Source organism: Dama dama, chromosome 9, assembly GCF_033118175.1.
Source record: "Dama dama isolate Ldn47 chromosome 9, ASM3311817v1, whole genome shotgun sequence".
Classification (NCBI taxonomy): domain Eukaryota; kingdom Metazoa; phylum Chordata; class Mammalia; order Artiodactyla; family Cervidae; genus Dama; species Dama dama.
The window spans coordinates 34,683,624-34,709,080 of NC_083689.1; the positions used below are offsets into that span (position 1 = coordinate 34,683,624).

Here is a 25,457-nt window from a genome sequence, read left to right on the forward strand (position 1 = left end):
GTGTATTAAAAAGCATAGACAACATTTTGCCAATAAAGCTCTATATAGTCAAAGCTATGGTTTTTCCATTAGTTGTGTTTGGATGTGAGAGTTGGACCATAAAGAGCGGAGAACTAATGAATTGACACTTTTGAACTGTGGTGCTGGAGAAGACTCTTGAGAGTCCCTTGGATAGCAGGGAGAACAAACCAGTCAATCCTAAAGGAAATCAGTCCTGAATATTCATTGGAAGGACTGATGCTGCAGCTCCAAGACTTTGGCCACCTGATGCAAAGAGCTGACTCACTGGAAAAGATCATGATTCCAGGGAAGACTGAACGGCAAGAGGAGAAGGGGGCAACAAAGGATGAGATGGTTGCACGGCAACACTGACTCAGTGCACATGGATTTGAGCAAATGCAGGGAGATAGTGAAGAACAGGGAAGCCTGGCATTCTGCAGTTCATGGGTCACAAAGAGTTGGACATGACTTGGCGAATGAACAACAACAATAGTATAATTCAGTGTTTTGGGTCAATTCATTTTTAACTTAATTTTAAACATAACCATATCTCCTATGACATCATACAAAATTTTTAAATGGTGCTTAAGTAACACTGTATAAATAGAAATGCTATGCCATAACTAGAATTTTGGTTCAGAACTATCCTAATTAGACACTGAGGAATTTAATAAATCAAGCAGTTCATTAGGTAATAAAATATAAATTATGAAGTTATTCTTTCCTCCCTACAGTTTTATTCAGAAAAGATCAGGAACTACTTTTCAGAAAAGACTCTTTGATATGTTATTCCAAATGGAGAGCAGTACCTCAAATGTTAGTATTCCTTTTAGAAGATAAGATGAAATCTAACTGACAGCCTTTCTCAATTCTTCTAAGAGTCAGCTATGGAGTCTACTTGTGAAGTTCAGGGTAAACTGCCAAGACTTTCAAACTGTTGCTCAAAATTCTAAATCTGTAGCCATTCTGACTCAGTATATCTAATATACTTTTAAAGGAAGAAGTCTTAAGAAACCATTTTCATTATACTTGGATTGGATTTAGTAGTTCTAATGATAGGTTATAATATAGCCACAAAACTCAATTTACTCATATTGTAAGAATAAATTACCCTTCAAATTGATTATGAAAGCCGGTTGCTATAGCAAAATTCACTAGGGTCTAACAGATCGGTAATATAAGCTGCAGGGAATAGTGTAACTTTTTTAAAAAATACAAGATCTGAAGTAATACACAGTTTTCAAAGAATGCCTTGGATGATGGGAATTTTTTACTGCAGTAAATGGGATGGGAAGTTGTGGCTATAGTACCTTACCTGACAATTCAGCTACTTTCTTCATTATAAATGAATGGCTTCCCATAAGTTTGAAAAGCATGTAACATTGCAAGCTTTATACATAAAACTCCAAAAAGCCCTCAATTAAGTAAAAAAGTAGAGAACTCTAAAAGACAAGTGGTATCTAGAGGCTTGGGCATGAAAGAGTTTCAACAATTTCAGCTTTCAGGCTAGCTATTCAGAAACTGAAGTATAATCTAACCAGCATCTTGGGAACACTTCCGCTTCAAGTACATGGGAAGAAGCTAGCTTGAACATGGTTAGGCAGGAAGCCATCTGGTTAAAAGGTCTGAGGAGCTACATAAAAAAGTTGGGGAATAATTTATGCTTATGTAAATCTTATCTTTCATTTTCTTTATTGGAAAATGGAATGAAGAGCCTAGAGTATAAGTTTTTCAAGGGTGAGAATGGCTTCTTACTCACCTTTGAGTATCTGATCCTAGTACAATGACACATTTGTTCAACAGAAATGGACCAGGGTAAAGAAATTTAAAATGCTTACTTCTCACTGAGAGGTCAGTAAAGTCTCTTATCAACAGAAAAGTCAAGTTCAGAATTTCCAAAAAATTTTTAGATGCCAGTGTGGGCTTTTTCTTTAGAAAATCAAAGACAAGACAAAATACTAGAAAAAACTACTAGGACCTACTAGAGTGTTGCAAAGCAGAACACTGCTGCTCAAAAGTATTCTACACTACCTTAATATTTATGTATAGCAGGAAGAGGCTAAATACTACTTAAGAACTCACTGAAACATATAGATATATTGTGAATGGCCAGGAAACCACATTAGCTAATAAGCCAGGCAGGTGCCATAAAAGACAAGACTGCTCTTTCTGAGAAAAGACTTCATACCAACTTAAAAATTAAGTTTCATTTCTAGACCCAGGAAAAGACACTTTTATACAACAGCTCTGTTCCTATTCCAAAGACATTATACATACTCAGTGTAGAAAGGTCATACGATCCCCTCACGCACTAGACTTAAACATAGTGTTAGTTGCTCAGTCGTGTCCAACTCTTTGCAACCCATGGACTGTAGTCCACCAGGTTCCTCTGTCCACAGAATTCTCCAGGCAAGAAGACTGTGCCATTCCCTTTTCCAGGAGATCTTTCTGACAGAGGGATCAAACTCGGGTCTCATGCATTGCAGGCAGATTCTTCAATGTCTGAGCCACCAGGGAAGCCCTCAACATGGTTAAGAAAATACCAATAAAAATGTGAAAGAAAAGACATCAGTGCAGTGCTTATATGATAATTTTACACTATATCATTTATACTATATGGGGTTAATGATAAGTAAAATGACTAAGACGAAAACACTTTGCTTTCTTTTATACAAAACTAATTCTAGTATCTTTTTTGATAAAAGTATTTTTCTTAAATTTTAGAGCTTTCTCTACTTTATATTGAATTTAACCATTTCAAATAATTCTGCAACTTTAAATGCAGAACAAGATGCATTATTACAGATGGTAAGTTGCAAATTTTATACCAAAGTCATACATTATGAACTTGGGTGGGGGGGAAGCCTAGGTACATTTCAACTTATGAAAAGAAAATTTTGAACACTTTTAAATCAAAGAAAGTTTAAATATGACCCAAGCACATTAAAGGGAAAAAGAATGACAATATTAAAATGCAAAACTATTCTCAATTAGAAAACCATAGATCAAGAAAAAACAATGGGAAAATGAAGATACTGGAACTATGTAACAGGTATTAAATATTGACTACTTCACTAAACAAGTTTAAAATGAGTGAAAGAGAGACTAACATTAAACTAGACAAGTAAAACTTAAGCAATTTTACACAACTGTACAAAAATGCTGCAAAAAGTTTTCACTAAAAAAAGATTTAAATTTATCATAAGTGCTCAAGAGAAATTAAATATCAATAATTTGCTAATCAAAAGCTAAATGAACTTAAGCTTCTGAAACTGGGCTTACGTAATTTTTTCCTCCATAGATTTCCTTAATGTTCATCTTCCGACTTGTAAGCTTATTCATTAGTGAGCAGGGCTTATGTTGACTTATGTAAGACACATTCTTTTGTTTTTCGACATTCAATTCAGCTTTGTTTTCTAGCATCCGCATAACCTGTTTCTTTTATTTCAGGTTTCAAATAGTTATGATTATCTAAGCCTTCTTAAAGATGAAATAAAAGCATTAACTACTTTACAATATATGTGAGTTACTAATCTGTTCATAAAACATCAGAATTATAAGGGACTTCAGCTATCACATAATTCTATACCTGTGCAGGAAAGGGTTAAGTCAGCAGGCCTGGGCTGCTCCAACCGCACATTCCTGAGAAGGCCTAATTTCCTCAGGCCTGGCCTTTGGCCAGTTCCTAGGAATTAAGTTCTGAGCCCTTGGGCCACAGGCTTACCAAGCTGATCAGGTAGTTTACCCTAGTAATGTGGTTTATGGTGACTATGTCTTCACTCTGGGGAGTTAGAGTCTGTGTAGTAGAGAGGAGTCATGCAGGTGATTCATGTCTATGTGACTGGCTCCCAATAACACCCCTGACACCAAGGCTCAAGTGAGCTTCCCTGGTAGGCAACACTTTGCAAGTGTTGTCACACATCTCTGCTAGGAGTGTGTCCATGAAACCATACTATACTGGCTGAGGGCATCTACAGGCTTATGCCTGATTTTTCCTAGACTCCCCTCATGGGCCTTTCCCTTTTGCCGATTTTAATCTGTATCCTTGAATAGAAAAAAAACTGTTATAGTATAAAAGTTGTTTTTTGTTTGCCCGAGTCCTGTGAATCCTTCCAGTGAATCATTCAACCTTGGGGACCTTCAGCCACTCAATTTTAAAAAAAGAAAATGAGAAGCCAATAAGTTTAAGAAACTCAATTAAAACTAACATTGCTTAAGTTTCCTACGTTAAAGATACCTATTCACTAATAACCAGACCCAGCAGAATATTTCAGTTCCTTATTCCACAGTGCCAGATGCTATTGCTTTGCTTATACTCAAAAGAGCAAACTTAGTGGGAATTAGCTAATCTCAAATTTTGATTATTTGGCTATCTCCTTGTCTTTTTTTCTCTCCAAAGGCTTTCATTTGAACAAATGAATATACCAAATCATAACTAGACACAAAACTAGTGCAATGTTGTCTCTGGCTGAGTGGGGAAAGTATGTTTGCAAGCAAACTATTCTACATAAGGCTGTGGGGAGGGACACTAAGACAAAAAATAACTTGAAGGCATTAATCAAGCTGATGCTTTTAATTCCAAGAGACTCTCATTAAGGTTGGGCTTTTAATGTAATAAAATATAAAACATGTTTGTATTTTCCAAAATGTGATTAAAACTGGAATATGCTATTTTAGATTATGAGGGGTTAATCTCTAATACCAGGGACTTACAAGGTGCCAAGAAAAATCTGGATTCTTGGAGATATTTTTTGTCTATTTGGAAATGAAGCAAGAAATGCATTTCTGTGAAATAAAGAATCTTAAATAACTCGTGAGAGAGCTGTTGACATCCAAATTCATGCTTTTCCACAGATGGGAATGTCATTATGGTTACCCTTCAGTGACAACAAAAACCCTACTTCCTAAATACTGTTCTGCTGCTAAGTCACTTCAGTTGTGTCCGACTCTGTGCGACCCCAGAGAGGGCAGCCTACCAGGCTCCCCTGTCCCTGGGATTCTCCAGGCAAGAACACTGGAGTGGGTTGCCATTTCCTTCTCCAATGTATGAAAGTGAAAAGTGAAAGTGAAGTCACTCAGTTATGTCCGACTCTTCACGACCCCATGGACAGCAGTCTACCAGACTCCTCCATCCATGGGATTTTCCAGGCGAGAGTACTGTCTCCTAAATACAGTACCAGATGGAACTTCAATAAGGTTACACTCTGTCATCATATCGCCAAGGGATTTTTCCCGTGTTATCTATGGCATTTAATGGCATCTCCAGCCTCTGCTACTCAGGTCAGACAGCTCAGAGTCATCTGATACTGCGGGTCTCCTCGTCATGCCTCTGCTATGCTCTCGTCCCCCTTTCCACTTTCTCTGCTGTGGTGTCTGTTGAATTTAGTTCCCTCCTTTGGATTACCATTATTCTACCCACAGAATCAGAACTTCATTATGGATTGTGTGGGTTATAATAACGTAACCGAGTTTCCTGCCTCCACAACCAGTAATTCCAAGAACTATTATGTCACTGTCTTGAATACAGAAAGAAGCCAAAAACCTTTATTCTGGTGTTGAAATCCTTTCATTATCTGGTCTCTTTCTAGCACTATAATACTCTTTTTCCATAAGTCTTATATGCATTCATTCAGCTTTACACAGAATTCCCTGAATAAGTTTCCTATTGTCCCACCCCAGTCTCTTTGCTGTGTGCCTTAAAATTTTTTATTGCAAAATGCCTTTCTTTTAACCAGTCACCTAGCTTTCTCACTCTCTTTCTCCCCAATCAAGATCTATTAATGTTTCAACTCTTTGTTTCTGAGTGTCACTGAAATGAAGCAAGGCTTCTTAGAGACATGGCTGACTAGACATGAGGCAGAAAAAAGTATAATCCATGCAACATTTTGTTATGCCAGGAAAGGAAATTGGGTTCTCTCAAAAACTCATAAAAGGTAGCTTAGAAAGGATACTACTGGTCAAACTTGGGTGTCAAAAGAATAATGACAGCAAAGAATCATAACCACACTGACCATATAATTAGTTGTTTAAACCAATACCCATTTGAGAGTGAAATGAGGCTCTATTAAAAATAATGCTGGGACAAGTGATGATTATTAGAACACCAGGGATATCTAGTCATGTAGCCACCCTAATCATACTTGCCAATTTTTGCTACCTCCAAATGCTCTTTTTCTCTTAAAGCCACTTCAAGCAGGCTTTTACCACAATTATCCCCATCAATCTCATTTTTGTCGTCACCAATCTCCACACTGCTAAATCTAATGAGCAGACCTCAGCACTCCTCTTCCTTGAGGAGCATCAGGTGTATTTTAAGCGCCTAGAAAAGGGCATGTCATTTGGTCAATGTTCAGAAAACTTGTTAACAGAATAGATACTGAAGTTATTTTTACGCGTTAGGCATTATAAATTGTTAAACTAAGTATCTATTATCTCAGTATTGGGTATAATATATACCAGACCTGCTAGGAAACACTGCTCCTGCTCAGGAGCTGAAAAAACTACAAGAGAGTACACTTATAACTATGTCTTTCATTCACATTCGTTATTTTTTAATTTTCTAAGTTAAAAACAAAAAACCCCATTAATCTTTATCCACGACTACATTGAGATGTGGATCTAAATCACTATCACACATAACATAACTTCATTTAGACAAACTAGTAAAATAATCTAAAAACTTTATAACTCTTGGTCCTACAAGTACTTACAAATTTTCAAAACAAGCACAATAAAGCCATATACATTTAAGTCTCCATTCTGTAACCAGTGAAGTTTTAGTCAGTCACTTTTTAAGAGTCAGTTTCATATTACAGGAAGTTTTTCTTGAGTCCTCAAAGCAGTACTAAGTGGTGCTCCTCCAGTACATTTACCAGTAGATGTAGTGTAGTGTACTGTATTCAATATACTGTACTGAAACTGTTTACATGTCCATGTCTCTCACTAGACTACAAGTTTCTCAAGGGCAAATGCCATACTGATTTCTATATACCTGTAAATTAGCACAGTATTTGGCATACAAAGTACAGACCTAGTACATTTTTGTTGAGCTGAAATTAAGTGCTTTGGCCATCTGGATGGTTCTTAAGTCATTATAAAAATGTGCAAACTCTTCAGGCAAAGAACATTTCTAAACATACCAGGTAAAACTTTCATTTTTTGGATCCTACAGTACAAAGTAAAAGAATAAGAATGATTTCTGCACTGGTCTAAAGTCATATGCAACATGGACAATGATGATGGACTGTGTGGTATGCAACGTCTCCAAAAGACCTCTGGTTTGGGAACTCTTTGTCATTGAATAGTTTTGGCCTGCCTTTAAAAAAATGGTATTGAAGACAATGACTATCTCGAATAATATTTCATCCATGCAAATTATATGGAGTAAAAGATTACAGAGATTCAAAATCTTGAAAAGTTTATTAAAAGAGTACAATACTAGGAACATTGATGTGGCATATTTTATTTAATCCCTACAGCAAACAATTCAGACAGGAATTATTTCCAATTTTAAGGTGAAGAAACAGACTCAAGGACACAAATTAGTTAATGGTACAAAAACAGTATCAATCCAACTTGTTAAAAATTTCAGGAAATAATGCAAATGGCTTTATTCTTCTTCACTGTTAGAATTACACCCTTCAGCATCTTAAGTTATCAACTTACTGTTGATTTTAGTTGAAAAAACTATTGAAATCCAAATTCTTAAAAGCAAAATTCTTTAATAATAAAATCTCAAACATTAGCATTAGATGGAAAATAAGAAAAAGAAACAAAAACATTACCAAAGAACTTTGATAGAGATCTATCTTCATTTTGATTAGAAAAATTTAATGGTGCTTTGCCATTACCTCTTCAAATATCTGTTTATAATAGATGTGCACATTAATATCTGTAACATGTTACTATTGTGCAGAAAATCAGGCACTGTTTAAAAATACAAATTACCAGAAAGAGTAGAGTTTAGTTTTTAAAATAACATGTAAATGACCTGACATAACACAAGGGAAGATGCACTAAAATAGACTGTTAAAAACTATCACAATGAAGTAGCAGGGCAATTTCTCCTCAGTGTTGTAGCTCTCAATGGTGGAAAAATAAAAAGATACTCAAATTACTGGGGACCTTTCTCAAATTAGCCAAACCTCCCATCCATTATGATATGCATCCCAGGCATGAGTCTTTGTGCATTTATCCCCTGCCTCCCCCAATAAAACCACTGTGATAGAGGATGGTGAAGGCTGTGCAAATGATTCACTCTGGTTTTGTAAAGAGCATGTAAGAGGTGGTGAATTCTGCCTTGTTATCAAATAAAGCCAGAGAAACTTAAAAACAGGATAATGTACAAAGTATGTGGAGGAGATACAATGCCAACTGTAATATGCAGACAAAAATGATCAGGAAGAGAGAGACCAACTGATAAAAACCTTTTAATACCAACAAGGAATTAGATCTGGTCTGGTAGACAACAGGGGAAGCTAACTTAGGTGGCTGATCATGAGAATGATATAACAAAACAAAGTAGGTTTACTATTAGAAAATTTTACCAGTTTCAGGTTTTTGCTGGCAGCCAGTTCAAAGCATCATTAAAGATCAACAAATAGCACAGCACTCTCCCCTTATCTGTGGTTTTGGTTTCTGTGGTTTCAGTTACCCACAGTAAATGGCAGTTCAAAAATAAAAAATCCCAGAAATAAACAATTCATAAATTTTAAATCGTGAGCCATCACTGAGTAGTGTGATGAAATCTTGTGCCATTCTGATCTGTCCTGCCTGGTACATCAATCATCCATTTGTCCAGGTTTCACGCTCATTAGTCACTCAGAAGCCATTTCCTATCAGACTGACTGCTGAGGTATCACAGAGCCTTGGAGCAGTGACACTGTCAATTTGGATATGCTAAAGAGAAGCAGTAAAGTGCTTTCTTTAAGTGAAAACGTGAAAGTTCTTGATAATAATAATAAATTCTGTATTGAGGTTGGTAAGATCCACAGTAAGAACAAATTTTCCATCCATGAAATTATGACGAGGGGAGAAAAAAAGAAATTCAAGCTAGTTTTGCTGCTGAGCCTCAAACTGCAAAAACCATGGATAAGTGCCTAGTTAAAATGGAAAAGGCATTAAATTTGTGGATGGACAACAGGAACACAAAATACATCTTAACTGACAGCCGTGGGCTGCACCAGGAAGCACCGAGCCTGTAGGAAGAGCGCAGCCGGAGACTTACTGAAACAGGTGACACGAGCTGACTGCAAGTGAGGGGTGAGTACACAGACTCAGTAACAGGCTTGGGCTAAAAAACGTAAAAGTTACTGGAAAGCTGCATTTGCCAATCAAGAAGTCTCTGCCACATTTTTGGCAGAGCTGAAGAGGTTGATAAAGAAGAGAGATCAACATGCACATAACTTTTATTACAGTCTACTGTTAAAATTGTTCCATTTTATTATTAGTTACCATTAATCTCTTACTGTGCCTAATCTGTAAACTAAACTTTACTGCAGATATTTACATTTAGGAAAAAACCCAGTATTTATAGGATTGGTTTGAAACTGTTAGTTGCTCAGTCATGTCCAACTCGTTGCACCATGGACTGTAGCCCGCCAGTTCATTGACAGCTCCTCTGTCAATGAAATTTTCCAAGCAGGATTACTGGAGTGGATAGCTGTTCCCTTCTCCAGGGGATCTTCCCAACACGGGGATCAAATCTGGGTCTCCTGCATTGCAGGCAGATTCTTTACCACACTAGCCAGCAAGGAAGTCCATAGGATTGGATACCAACTGCCATTTTAGGCATCTACTGAGGGTCTTGGGATGTCTGCAGATAAAGGACTATTATACTGCCTGACTTTACTTCCAACTTGACTTTCATTCATGTTTAAAGTTGAAGTTTTGTACTTTAAAAACAGAATTCATCTTTCAACTATAAATTATTTTCATCAGGATATGAAAATAATTCGACACAAAAATAATTACAATTTCACTGTGCTAAAAACAACTTGTACAATTCAACTGTCCAAACATTTGCATTTCACTTAAAAATAGTATCTAAGCATAAACATCATCAAATAATTTAGTCAAATGAAACTCTAAAACCACTTTATCCCTCATAATAGAAACACTTTTTAGAAAACAGAATAGGGCATTTTTATCCTTCTTTCCCCTGATCTGAACTGTTCCTGGCACATAAAATTACTCACTTCTGTCATGTTCAAAGAGGCGGGCAGAGAAAATGAGATAAGAGTAATTATATCAACCCAAAGACTCTACACAGAACACTTCTGCATTCTAAAGTAAGTCAGAGTAAACAGATTTTTTCATTCTAGAGATTCTTTTCTAAAAAAATGGCTGGCTTTGGGGGTAAAAGTTAACCATTTTTGAGTGGAATCCAAACATCTGTTTAAATGGGCATTATTTTGTGGCAAATTTATAGGGAGTAAACAAAATACTTAAACACCATATTTAGAATAACATGTTGAGAATAAGAACAATTAGAGAAGGTGAGATAATATATAGGTATTATTTTTTATTACTACTACTACAGTCCATGGAATTCTCCAGGCCAGAATACTGGAGTGGGTAGCCTTTCCCTTCTCCAGGGGATCTTTGCAACCCAGGGATGGAATCCAGGTCTCCTTCATTGCAGGCGGATTCTTTACCAGCTGAGCCACAAGGAAAATACAGTGCCAAAATGAGTAAGGAATAAAACTTTTTTGAAATATAATCACGGTTATCAGTACATAATCCCAAGGGAATTGACTATTTTGGTATTTAGCTTCCAGGCATTATTTCTAAATATTAAATTTACACACAAAAGCCTTTATGGATAACAAGACATTCCGTATCTTTAGGAAGGCCCAACTATTCTAACTATACCAAATTAAAAATGAATACTATTTTTCAACTCAAAGGAGCAATGATGATACAGTATTTCACCAGTATTTTTACTCTTCTATTATAAACAGAATGCAAAAGCACATTTATCATACCTTTATCAATCTTGATAAAACTGTGTACTTAATTCTTAAGAGAGTCGGTTAGTAGTCTGAAGCGACTTAGCAGCAGCAGCAGCAGGTTAGTAGAGTGTTAAGAACACAGGTTACTGATACAGATAGATATGGACTGAAAAACCCTGGGCAAAGCAATTAACACTTAAATCCCCAGTTTCTACCTCGTTAAAATGGGGTTAAACAGGAACATTTATGAGTTAATAAGATTACAAATAATACACGTAGATTGTAGCAAAGAATGTGACATAGAGCAAGTGCTAAATAATTAATAACTAAAATTATTAAGCTATTTATGAGCAGTATCCTTATATCTGATATTGAGCTTCACAGTACTACAAATAATATGTAAGTCTTGGATGTGAAGTTGTTACATGAAACACTATCCTTGCTGTCTAATTGGGATTCAATTAAATACTATCAAGGAAATCACATCAATTTGAAAAATCAGTAACATTAATTTTTTTTATTAAACTTTCCCAAGAAACATTCCCCAATTAATTACTAGCTAAAAGCAATCTCTTGCTCTTCCATAATTTTCAAAGACCCTATCATAACTTGGAGGTACTTGCAGATCTGTATGCTTTGTTCTTGCACGCTATTTATCTAGTCTACCTTTTTGAAGACAGAATCATACTTATTCTTCAGGTTCCAACTCAGTGCCATTCTGTAAGATCATCCCCAAGTCCTAAAAGTAATTAAATAAATTGACCCTTTCTCTAGTTTCTTACAACTCTTTGACTGTAACAGGGTATGGCATATATTACAGAGACTAAAATGCTTTTTCCCCAGAGAACAATGTGTTCCCTGACAGCAGAAATCTATTAATCTACATATATAATAGGTTCTAATTTAAAATACAGTTAACCAACCTAAATATATATTATGGAATTTATAACAGCTGTACTGTAAATTCCTTTTTTTCTTCTTTATACTTTCTTCTTTTCTGGTTGCAAATTTCATGGATCTTAAAGATATATGATCATTAATAAACTAGAACGCTATCTTAAGATTGTGATGAACAGAAGAAAACTATAGTTATTGATTCACTACAACCAAAATTCATAAGTTCTACTATATTTTAATGTACTGAGCTTCAATGAAAATCAAGAATTTTAAAAAGTGAGAATTTCTCTCTCATCCTCACTCATATATAAAATTAAAATGCCTTGTATAAAGAGTTTAATTTTTATAGAAGGGGAGAATAAAAGAGAACTATACATTTCCAATGCAAATTGCTGAAAAAACATTTTTAATTGAATCAATCACTACTCAGGATTATCTTTATTTCTTGGAAGACTACATAGTTTACATAATTTAGTGGCAGGTAGAGAAAAAAATAAAATTCTTCACAGGCAAGAAAAACAAAGTTTCTCTTGTCACAAAATACTAATTGAACAGCAAACCACTAACACAAGGTATTCTAACATAGAAAAAAAAATATAGAGAGCTTCCATTACAATAGAAATCTAGCAACATAAAATATATGTTCAAAGTAAGGAGTTTAAATGTTTAAAAAAAATCTGTCTCTATTTAACCCAAAATTCAGGTGATATCCCAGATGAATAGAAAGAAAGCCTCATTAAAAGAAAAGTTATTTACTATCCTTATTGCTGCTTTTCTCTGGGGCCCTTTGTCTGCCAATGGGTATTTCCAACAAAATATACTGTAATATTTGCTCCTTTTCTCAATCACTGCATTATTCCATACTGGAATTAGGACAGTAGTATTGGTTGTCCAAGTTTTTTTAAATCAATAGTTGAGAGGGGCTTTGGGTACTTTCACAGTTAGTAGGAACGTCCTGCCAAGGTTGTAAGTTCAAATTTCCAAAATTACAAAACTTAAAAAATCAAGTCAAAACAAAACAGAAAAAACAACAAAATACATTCTGGGGAAAAAAAACTCATATGATACTCCTTCCTTCCTACCCCTAAATCCTGTTTACACACTCAGTAGCCTTTGAACTGGCTTAACTTGACTGAAGCAATTCCAAAGTCAGCTTTTCATTTTAAAATTAAGTGTATATAATGAGTCAGTAAGTGGTAATAGTACTTCATCAATTTTACCAACAAGGACCTGTACCTTTTTGTTTTCAAATAAAAGCAAGGAGCTTACTATAAAAGCAGCGAGTGGATACCACCTTTATTTGCTACAACTGCTCTTATTTAAAACACAAAAATACTTTAAGGCCACCACAGACTTGACATAACATCTTTAATATCAAAGCAGCTTACAATGAAAACCATGACTCCTACATGTTAAAAAATGCAACACTGCTAAGGATTCCAGGAATATGAACTATTCAAAATACTGGCTTCAAGCTGCAGGATCCACATGCCAAGAAAGCAAACTGGAATTCCAATGTGATGATCTGTTACTAAACGCTGTTGTATGAGTGTGAGGAGAGCGGTATATACTGGTCCCTTGCCCTTTTAAAATACCACTATGACTTCCTGTTTATCATTTCAAATATCACAAGCTGAGTACAGAAGGATATTAAATCAGGCATCCTTCTTTGCCTTGAGAAGCAATAAAAGTTCTCCCTTAAAAAAAAAACAAAACTGAATTAGAAGTTAAATGGTCTTAAGAGTGCTGGTTAAGCTGGCTATAAAATAAGAGCCTATTTATTCTTTGGTTTCTGATAATTAACATTAAAACCAACAAATAAAAATACACTATCCTAAGTTGACAATTTTTATTGAGAATCTCTAAAGTTACCTGAGGGTTTAAAAATTATTTATTACTTGATTTCTACAATGCATTAGAGAAAAATAATCTAAATAAAAAGTACAGATTTATAAGAGACTTACAGGTCATAGTGCTGATCCTATAACTATAGAAGACCATGATGTGGGTTATGCTTGAGGATGGAAACTAAACAAGAAACAGAAACATTATGCCTCTTTCATACTTGGCCAGTGTTTGCAGCTTCTAGGTTTCAGACATAAAGGAAGAAAATACGAATGTGGAAACATTTCAAACTTTCGAGATTTTAATATGAGTTTAGAGAAAGAAACAGGACAGGGAAGGGGAAGAATAGAAGGCATGCTTAGGATGACATGAGCAAGAACAAAACCCCTTCTGGTTCTATCAGCACAGTTCTGCAAGGTATTCTAGACTCTAGAATTGAGACAACTTGAAAAATTCATTAGTGATTATGATCTAATAAGTGAGTTTACACTTTACAAATAACATTGCTAATTTTGAAAAAAAGAAAAATAGTATCAATATAAACAGTTCATCACTCCGTTCTCTTGAAACAGTTTCTTCACTTGGTTTCCTAGATACCATACTCTTAGTTCTCTTTCTCCTTCACTATCTACACTTTCTCAGTCTATTTATTCTCTCTCTCTAAGATCTACACTTACAGTGTTGTGGGGTACTCAGTCCTCTTCTTTAGCAACTTACAATTACTTTGAACTTTGACTGCTTCCATTTCTGGGAATGACAGACCAAGGTACTAGCAGATAACATGATTAATCCTTCCTTCAAAAAACAAAATAAAGCAAAAATGAAAACTGGGCACACTACAAAAAACCCTCTCTGAAGGTAAAGTAGAGTAAATGAAAGAAGGCAGGATCTGATGCAGTGTCAAAGCGCACTAGGAATAAAGATGGAAAGCTGTACAAGTAAGTCACCATCTCTTCAGAACGTAACCTAAAACTGCAGTCTTCATGGTTCAGGAGCAGTGGCCAAGGAACACATGGACAGTGAAGCCTGGGTGCATTACCCGCTGAGAGAGTAGGGGAAACCCCGAAGAGATGGAACCAACCATACAAGGGGTTCTGAAACTTGAACAACTCATCAGAGAAACAGATTCAGTTCATCTCACCAAAAGGCAAAAGACCTGAACTGAAGCTAGAGGTGCTATCCAAGAAACACTGCTTGAAATTCAAGTGAAAGTGAAAGTTGCTCAGTCATGTCCGACTCTGTGAACCCATGGATTATACAGTCCATGGAATTCTCCAGGCCAGAATACTGGAGTGGGTAGCCTTTCCCTTCTCCAGGGGATCTTTGCAACCCAGGGATCGAACCCAGGTCTCCCACATTGCAGGCAGAAACTTTACCAGCTGAACCACAGTTTGAAATTAAAGCCTACTCCAAAAGTTAACTGAAAAAGTCACCATTCACTGGAGAAGAAAAACCAAACCCTGAATCTCTACTGTTTAATGTTTGTAATGTTCAGAGTACAATTCAAAATTACCCAGCATATGGTACTTCCCTGGCAGTGCAGTGGTTAGGACTCCATGCTTCCACTGCAGGGGTCAAGGGTTCGATCCCTGATGAGGAAATCAAGATACTGCAGCATGTTGCACAGCACAGGCAAAAACAAAACAAAGCAAAAAACCCCTCAAATTACTCAGCAGATGCAGAACCAAGAAAAACAACCATTATTTTCCTCTCCACAAGCAAAAAGGGCTATTATCCCTATCCTATGATGCTAAAAAAAAAAAAAAAAAAAAAAATCCTTTCAATGGATTAAAATCGTATGAGAGAAATTAAAAACAAAAAAATCCCAGCAAACAGAAACAATAAAAACTGTTAACTGATTCAGTCACAGAACATCAGTCACTGGGTGAAAAGACCACAGGATATTCACACAGTCTCAAAGTTACCATCTTACAAATGAGTTAACAAATGCTGAAACAGAAAAAGGAGCCTTTAAAAGGCAGGACTCTGTCAGACAACATCTAAACCAAGTGTTTGGAACTCACCATTGCCAGTAAGGGATAAACATGTATGTGATACAATGTATTATTATTATTACACTGTAACATTACAATTTTCCTTTAGTTTTGAAATATTTTCCAAAAAGTTAGAGGGAAATACAAAAAGAAAAAAATTGCAAAAAGGCGTATTTTTACAAATCAGAGAGGGAAGAATTAAAACAGCTGCCTTGCCATCTGTTCACTTTTCTTACCAGGAAGAAACTCAGGGAAAAGTAGATGATGGAGTTTAATGTGTAGCAGAAAATCTGGGTATAAGTTGTATATAACTTAGAAACAGGCCATGATGGAGCACAAGACAAAGCAATTCTAACAGCTGATAAAGCACAAAGGATGCTTTTAATAAGAGACTGAAACATGCAAAAATAGAAAAAGAATGGAACAAAAGGTGAAAGAGTTTTAACACAGAGAAGAGTAGCAAACAGAGCAAGATCTTGCGTATAAATTATCATTGTATATAAATATTCAGCATGAGGAAAATTAATGGCCTCAGAGAAGTGAAAAAGAAAAGTTAACTGGGTATATTGAGCTGTGAGGAAATAAAGAATCTGAAAACTTATCACACATCTTTGAACCTTTTTTACTTAGAGAGCAAGCTTCATATTTATTATATTACCTCTTTCCTGGTGGCTCAGATGGTATGGTAAAGACTCTGCCTACCAATGCAGGAGACTCAGGTTCGATCCCTGGGTCAGGAAGATCCCCTAGAGGAGGAAATGGCAACTCACTCCAGTACTCTCCCCTGGGAATTCCCATGACACAGGAGCCTGGTGGGCTATAGTTCATGGGGTTGCAACGAGTTGGACATGACTGAACAACTAACACTAACGCATCCAATCTTTAGGAGACAGAGTCTACATATATTTCAGAAGTTCTCATTTTAATGAAGGAGTATAGTGAAATGGCTAACACTATCAACTTTATAGTTAGTTACAACCAGATCATTACCTAACAACTATTTGACTGAGAACAAGCTGCTGAACTTCTCTAAGCCTGCTTCCTACTCTGTAAGATGGAGATAATATCTACCTCATGAGACAGTGAATATAAAACACACAATACAGTGCCTGGCACATAGTAAATAATAAAAGCTAGTTATTTAACCCTTATTATTGAGAAAAAAGATTTCTTGTACATTTTTATTAATTTCATTCTATGCTTTAATTTTACCATCTCCTTCTCTAGCTAAATAACCTGGAGATCTGTCAAAGTCAAAAAGCTACCTTAATATCCAAGGAGAAAGCAACTGTTTCAGAAGCCAGTATATATATATCAGAATCAAAGTTAAAAGTGTGAATACCATTAGAAAAGGCAGAAAGATTTCTTTCACATTCATACATTACAGGCTATAAAACTGGAATCTATCATTTTATAGTATCATAAAGACCAGGCAACTTTTTTCCTTGACCAGAAAAAACAAACTCTTATTTCTAAAAATATCTCAGGTTTTCTTCTTAAGGAAGTCCTCTTGCAACAAAATACCCTATTATCATAGAAAGCAAGTATAGGACAAGACCATAAAAATGTAGTGGTATATGAGCCAAGGAAAAAATTCATCTGGAAAAATGAGTAAGAAAAGGTTTTTCTTCAAATTTAATTGAGACTGTGAGCTTTTTGTTTTGTGACTATTTCTTTGATACTCCTGTGTACATGATAAAACATTCCCTTAAGAAATTACAAATGATCTTTCAAATTAAAAATGTTTTATGTATTTGCTTCTTTTAGAAAGTAGACCAACTCTGTAAAAGAACCATAAGTGAAGAATGAAATTTGACATGTAAGGAAAGCAAACATATAGACTTACTCTTTTTCTGGTTTTTATATTTAGATTTAATTCAGTTTTTAAACAGCACCGTAAAAGTTGAAAGAAGAGTATCCAAATTAAACCATCCTAACCACTGACATTGACTCAAGAAATATATATACTATTAATTTTATGAATTTAAGGACTATATCCAGCAATGAATTTTAGCTTTCTATGAGGCAACAATTCCATAATGGTCTTTTATAAACACAAGGAAAAACAGAAACAAGCAAAAACTATAATCATGACAGTAATCTTGTAAACCTATAAACTTTATCAGTGAGTCTGATTTTTCTACTGCTGATGAGATTTAAGAATTACAGAAAACAAGTTTCACATATAGATCAAATAGGACAACTTTGTTTCTAATTAACTAAATTAAATTCATTATTGAGTTATGGAAGGGATGTATTTTAAATATTAATGAATATCTTTTGTTTCTAAACTCCTTATACAATGCACAGAGGCTTACTGTATATGATCCATCCTTTCCACAGTGAAATAAAATCAGCAATTATATAGTAGCTCAAAGCCTCTGAATAATTTAGGACTACAAAAATGACTATTCAGAAGAAATTACAGGGAAAAATTTAGGTAAGGAATGTAATTTAGTAAGGAGCTTGGTTAAGAGAAAGTGAAAGACAACAGCACAAATCATAACTTCTTACCTTAGTGTTATCCTCAAGAATCTCTAAAGATTTTATTTCTCATAGGAATTTCATGGAAAAAAAAAGTCTAAATGATACATAAAATAAAGCAATACAAATAATAATTAAGAGTCAAATATAGAGTATTTTGAATGAATGACTGGACAGTAAGAGTATTAAAACTTATGACATATCAAATGGATTCCACGAATTTTATGGTCCTGTGAAAAACAATACAAATTAAGGGAAAAAAGCCACAAAAATCATAACTCACACCAAAGAATCATGTCCTACATCTGTTTCTATTCAGATTAACTATGGTAACTTTGTCTTATAGGACATTTTAGCATCCTTTCAAAAGGAAAAAACAGTAAGTTTTAACAATCTAATTCAATTAAAATATTGTTAGAGATTTCTCTTGCTCTTTTATCTATCTCAAAACTTAGAAGTTCTACCAAAATGTAATAGTCAAACATACATGCAAAATGACCCTGCAATTAAGGTAATTGCTGGTACCAAATGTTGTTTTTAAGTTCTTCAATAAAACAGTCTTCCAGACATTTAATAGTATGTCATTTGGTAAATGAAAGTTTCCACAAAGAACAGCGAGAAGACCTAAAAATTATGCTAGCAAAGAGTCTGGCTGAAAGAAACGAAAATACGGATCATTTTGGTCCAATACTAATTTTATTTCAAGTTACTACAGAGCTGAATAAAATGGTGACGCCACCACACAAAAATTTATTGAGCTGGCAATAGGCAAAGCATGATGTCAGCCACCAATATCACCATCCACATTACCAAACAACAGGAACTTAACTTAGACCTCATGCCTAAACTTTTAGTAAAAATAAAAACCTTAGGCATGAAGCATTATTAAATATAGATGAGTTTAATCTGGCAGTTTTGACTCAAGTTAATCTAGTACTTTAACAACTTCAGTAAAAACATAAAATAATGCAAACAAATCCAATTTTCTAAATGTAGTGCTACATTCTTCACCAAACAGATCCACACAAACAAGCCTTAGCCGACTCACATTATAGTCGATAAATAACACTGAACACACATGAACAAAACGCAGCTGACAGGAGACATGGAAACACACATGCACACAGCTCCACACAAGTTCTCACCTTCATGGCATGAATTTCTTCGAGCAGTCGTTGTGCTCGTCTTTGGTTTTTTAACAGTGCATCTTCGGTACCTCTGCAAAAGACACATTATAATATGTAGCCAGAAAAAGGATTTATTTGAGACTAGTATCATAATAAAAAGTCTTTCCATTTCTTTTGGAAAAGCTTAATATTTCTAAATAACAAGCATTCTGTCATCCTGCACTGCCCTTTCCCCCATCCAACACACACCCCAACTCCATCAACAAATCCAAGATTTTGGCATTATATTAATGACATTATCACTGATAGCTTGTCTTCTAATTCCTTAATAGGAAAGCCAAATAATACTTTCCAGTCAATTAACAGCACATTGCATTTCATGTAAGCAATAAGCTTGGATATAATTAAATGAAAATTTGTTTTCTGGAATTAAATAAATATCTAAAGAAATTAAATATATAATTGTATCAGAGGAGAGCTACCTTATGAAACACACACACACAAAAACAAGAAATTAACCAGAAACAAAACACATTTGAAGACTTTCTAAGTATTCATGCTTAAAGCATAAGAAGTATAAATAACATACTTTTGTTCTCATACTAGTGATACCAAAAATATAGAATATTATTTTGTTCAAAAAAATTAAACGGAACACAGTGTTTTGACAAATACTTCCAAAAGGTACTAAATATTTCAAATTAATCAGCAATTCAAGGAATACGGTGATATAAAATCTTCATAATTGATTCAGACTATCACTTGGTTTGCTAACCTATATGAAAAACATCTTAAAATAATAACTTCTAATAACATAAAATATATAAATAACTTCAAAGACTTTTCAGTTTGACAAAGCCAAAAGAAGAGGTTTGAAAACAGAATTCATCATATATCTTAAGTGAATATGATCCGAACTATGTAAGCACATGCTGACACAGCACATTTTATTTCACTCAGGATCTATCTACAGATAAAACAAAGTGCTGTAGGAGTAAGATATTTAATTACTCCTCTAAGTCCCACCCTCAACTTTTGTAAATACTGAACAAAAACAACTTTTGACATTTTATTAGTCACAGGACCATAACGTTAAATGACTAACTTTTTTGACTTCAGTCTGCCAACACTCCTCACAAGTTTTCGGATAACCAAAACTCGGATTCTCTTCACTTCTTTTCTCATCTTCACAACCTTCAAGGAATAAAGCCAAAATTAGAGAGTCTTAATTCAAGAGGGAATATACCTTATAGTGAATACTAATAATATAGAATATGCCTGCCACCTTGGCCGAGTTTCGTTTAACTGTTATTTATAGCTTGAAGAAATCTAACTTCTTCCAAAACAGAGAAGGAATAAGAAATAAATCAACATTCTAAACAAGTGTATGAGGACTTACAAGAAACATCTCATGATTTAAAACACAAAACAAAACACAGCATTCCCAGTGGCTAGTGTTTTAAATTACACTTATATCTTGTTGGGTTTGGCACATAATAAACTGTGAACTTGCTGAGATCAGAAACCATCATATTTATCTCTAAATCCTTGTGGTTTAAAACAAAGCTTCACCTATAAACTGCAGGAATTTAATGTACTGAAAACATTTGTATTAACAAAAGCAAATGCATGAAAGTGATTTTATTTTACTTATTTTTAGCACATCCCTTTCATTTATATTTAACAAATCATTTTAAGCATAACTTGAAAAACAGAAGGGCAGGCACCATGCAGGCACACACAGACACTTTAAATTACCCCATTAGAGAACAATGTTGAGTTCTAAGAATCAAAAAAACCAAAAAGAAAACAAAAACCGCTGGCCAAGAAAGAGAAATATTCTAATGATAAACAACTACATGTTACAACAGTACTTACGGCAATGGGATGCTACCATTTTGAGTTCATGTTTTCTCTATCACTGTTAAGAGACATACATATATAATGCCTCCTGTAATGTCCTTCACCCCATTCTCCACTTTAAGAACTACACGAAATTCAGTTTGGATATACTCATAGCTGTGAAACCTTCAACGACTTCTTCAGTAAGATAACCATTCTATCCCTGGAGTTCCCACTATACCTGTAGGCAGCACCTACCACTGTACTGTCACTAATTGCTCATAAAGTGTTCTTTTTCTATACTCTCCTGAAGGGCAGGGCCCTTGCAAAATTTACATATTGTTTTCTGTACCTTGCAAGAGTGTCTGACATGTACAATTCTCAAATTCTTGTTGCCAAAGCAACAGTAGCAACATCATTCTGTTTTTACAAGGCTCTTGTATTTAGCTGTTACTTTTTTGCCCTTCATTAATGTCATTCATCCCCTTATTCATTGATAATATGGGCGACCAACCTACAATCTCTCTCCACCATAAGTTTTGCCATTATTCTGGGTGATGCAGATGTCCACTTGAATAATCCACCCAATATTACAGCCTCATTCCTTGACTTCCTCCTTTCTAACGGCTTAACCTATTCCATCATAGCCACCCACTTTCACAGTCATACTATAGTCCCTGTCATTGTTCGTGATTATTCCATTTCTAAAACCATCAATTCAGATTCTATACACTGAGATCAAAACTTCTTTCAGCTTGCATGTTCAACCCCAGCCACCACAAAAGGTGTTCGATTTCACTGGAACCACCAGTTCACTGACTCCTATACTTTTCCTCAAATGACTAGTCCTTTTCAATTTTCCTTCTCTTATCTAGTTTAGGTACATAACCAACACTTGCCAATATATTATACTCATTCCTCTGGTTAGTGAATCCTGGATAAAGACAATATTCTGAGTTCTTTATCACAGTACCCAAGAGTCAGGAAACATTTGACATATTCCAACTACTAGATATCCATCTAGTAATGGATCTAGTAATCTAGTAATCTCCAGTAGTAATCTCAAATGAGTTCTTACACTTCTTATTATACATAAATACATACTTTGGTCAATTCACTTTACAATCATTATTCTAAATCTGTGCCTGCTTTCCTAAAACATCTAACCTCTCTCTTCCTCTCTTTCTCAATTTCATGAAGAAAATAAACATCAGATGGGAACCATCATCTTTCTACTATCATGAATGTAAATTTACTTGCATCACCCATCCCCCTCTATTAATAAAATTATGTGCATGCTCAATCATATCCAACTCTTTGTGACCCAAAGGGCTATAGCCCGCCAGGTTTCTCCGTTCATGGGATTTTCCAGACAATAACACTGGAGTGGGTTGTCATTTCCTCCTCCAATTCCTGACCCAGGGATTAAGCCCGTCTCTTCTGTGGCTTATGCACTGGCAGGCAGATTCTTTACCACTGAGCCACCTGGGAAGCACTTAATAAAGTTATAATATAAGAAATATTACTAAACTTTTCTGAGGTTAATCTTCTAACTGTATTTTGGATCCCATCCTTTTCTGCCTTCCTAGAACACTCACTGCAAACTATGCATTTACTCTAGGACTGTCAATCTCTTAAATGTGTGTTTCTCACACATTTTTTTAAAATTGGGGTACAGTTGCTTTACAGTGCTGTGTTAGTTAGTGGTGTACAACAAAGTGAGTCAGTTACATGTGTATATATATATTCCCTTTCCTTTTGGAGCTCCCTCCCCCCATTCCACCCATCTGGGTCATCACAGAGCACTGAGCTTAGCTCCCTGTGCTACACAACAGGTCTCCACGAGCTATCTATTTCACACATGGTAGTTTATCTATGTCAGTTCCAATTTTCCAATTCATCCCCCACACCCCTCCCCGCCCCTTGTCCACACTGATTTCTGATCATGCTTGAGTCATTTTCATCAAAAACAGAAACAAAACAACCTCACTACAAAGTTTACAGAAGCATCCTCTCTTCAACTGCCCCAGAATCAGGTTTTTTGGAGATGTTCAAACAGATCACTCCATATATGCATGCCACATAATTCCAGTTTAATTTCCATTTCCACCAGTCTACTAAATGCTGTCACAAAGACACCAATGACTTCTAAAAGTCCTTGAAGCCAACAGGAATTTTTCAGACTTATTTTGCTTGGAATCTCAGCAGCATTTGATACTGATGAATACTTTCTCCTTCTTAAAATACTCCCCTTTGGCTTGTATACCAGAATACTTATTTTGGTTTTCCTTCTTCCTCTCTAGCTACTTTATCTTTGTCTTCTTTGAAGATACATCCATCTCTAATCAGTCTTGAACTGACTAGGCCAGCTCTTCCTTTCAAGATATATTTTTTAGCCCTAAGTGATCTTATGTGTATATACAATTTTAATTTGCCACCTAAGAAAGATGACTCAAAAATTTCTACCATCAGGTGAGATCTCCACTTTAGCTCCAGACCTGAATGTGTAACTGCCTACTTAACATTTCAAGTATGCTTAAAAACATCTCCAACTCACACTGAACCCATGCTTCTCACTCTCAGCTGGATCTCTTTTTTGGTCTTTCATACTTAAGGGACTAGAACCATCTTTTCAATTATAAACCTAACTTTCATTTCTAAATCCCTCACAATGAATCTATTACTAAGTCCTAATAATTTTATTTCCTAATTATCTCCCAAATTGTATCATTTTCCCTTCTATCTTGACTTTCTTGGCTCTCTCGGCTGAGTTACTGTCAACTAGTCTCTCAACACCCATTCTTGTCCTTCTCCAGTCAGTTATCCACAACTGAATCAGAATACATTTTTTAACACTTAGATCTGATATAACACCTTTACTTAACTCTCTTCAATGGTTTCAACTGTTCTTAGGATGGCCACAAGCACCATCTTTTAGTCCATTCTCACCACGCTTACAACTACCACCAATTTTTACATCTGCTGTCTTCTCTGTTAGGAATACTCTTTCTCCTCACGTTAGCTTGTTAACATCTTGTCTGATTTGGCCTAATTGTCATTTCTCAGTAAAGTGTCTCCTGGCCTCCCTCAGAGGGTCAAAAAGTGCTTCTAGAATTTTCATGACCTTTGTTTTAATATTTTACTTTTAATATGATAATGGTTAATGTGTCTTTCTCCCACTAGCCTATAAATTCCATGAAAGTAAAATATCTGGTTTTATTCAACATTGTATCTTAACAGTCAGCATAGCAGATGACATACAATAGGTGGTCAATAAATATTTGTTAAGTAAATGAACAGAAAAGAAGCAATACTCTCATGATCATTCACTGTTTCTAAAAAATAATATTTTAACAGAACATAATCAGATTTCCACTATCTACATGAACCTCTTTAGAATCTGTTTCAAAGTTAGATCTATTTAGGAAAAAAAAAATCATACCTGCATAAACAAAAAGTCACTGAGATCAGGTTTAAGTGGAAAAATGGACTGTTACATTTCATAAGCAGCCAAATAGTGGATTATGATCCATTTCTGAAAGTCAAGTCATTTATAAAATGAATAGCAAGTGATAAATTATGCATTAAAATATATTAACAAATGTTTCCAATTGCTGTACCCTGCAGGTGCAGGAAAAGATTAACCATTTGCTAACTGCTGTTAACCAAACTTAACTAATAAACGCAGGAAGCAGAACTGGTCCTCAGTTACATTCCCATCATGGGAAAGCTAGACTCCAATTTTAAAACTCCACTTTAAGAAACACTATGTTTGTCATTACTGCATAAGGGAATTCTGAAAAGCAAAGGGAATGCTTCATGTGCTTAGTTTCATGCCGATGCCAAAAAATGCTTTTTTAGCCTATTAACTTTTTCAGTTATTTGGTAAGTATAGTATACTAAAAAAATACATATATTCACTTCATATAAAAATGAAATTATTACTTTTATTTTCCTCACACTGTTTGTCTCACTTAGCTTTCTAAAAGCATTTAAATTTATTTTTACACAACTGGCAAACAGCTACCAGTAGCCCTTTACTTAGAATTTAAGAGGTTGCCAATTCATTTGTCACCCAGGAATTATGAAGCTGGTTGACAGATATCCCAGACATCAACAGATAGTCCTAAAACACTCAGTACTGTCAGAAGGCCAATGTACTGCTTAAGGGCAACACACTTGGGTGAATTCTTTAACCAAAAGCAAACATAACTGTGATTGTTACAAATGTGAAAAGAGTGTAATACTATTCAGGAGGAAAAAAAGGAAAGAGAAATAAAGTGAGAAAGGACAGAACAGGAATAATAATGAAATGT

At 35.1% G+C, this 25,457-nt stretch overlaps 1 protein-coding gene across 1 annotated transcript in view; it reads right to left on the reverse strand.

Annotated features, from left to right (window-relative positions):
• The window catches only part of SRFBP1 (serum response factor binding protein 1), a 65,720-nt gene that overhangs the window by 32,233 nt on the left and 8,030 nt on the right, over positions 1–25,457 (reverse strand). The window contains exons 2-3 of the mRNA XM_061150922.1: positions 20,405–20,493; positions 19,318–19,390 (exon numbers count right to left, since the gene is read on the reverse strand). Of these exons, the coding sequence (XP_061006905.1) occupies positions 19,318–19,390; positions 20,405–20,493 (162 nt within the window). The remainder of the gene's footprint in view (positions 1–19,317; positions 19,391–20,404; positions 20,494–25,457) is intronic.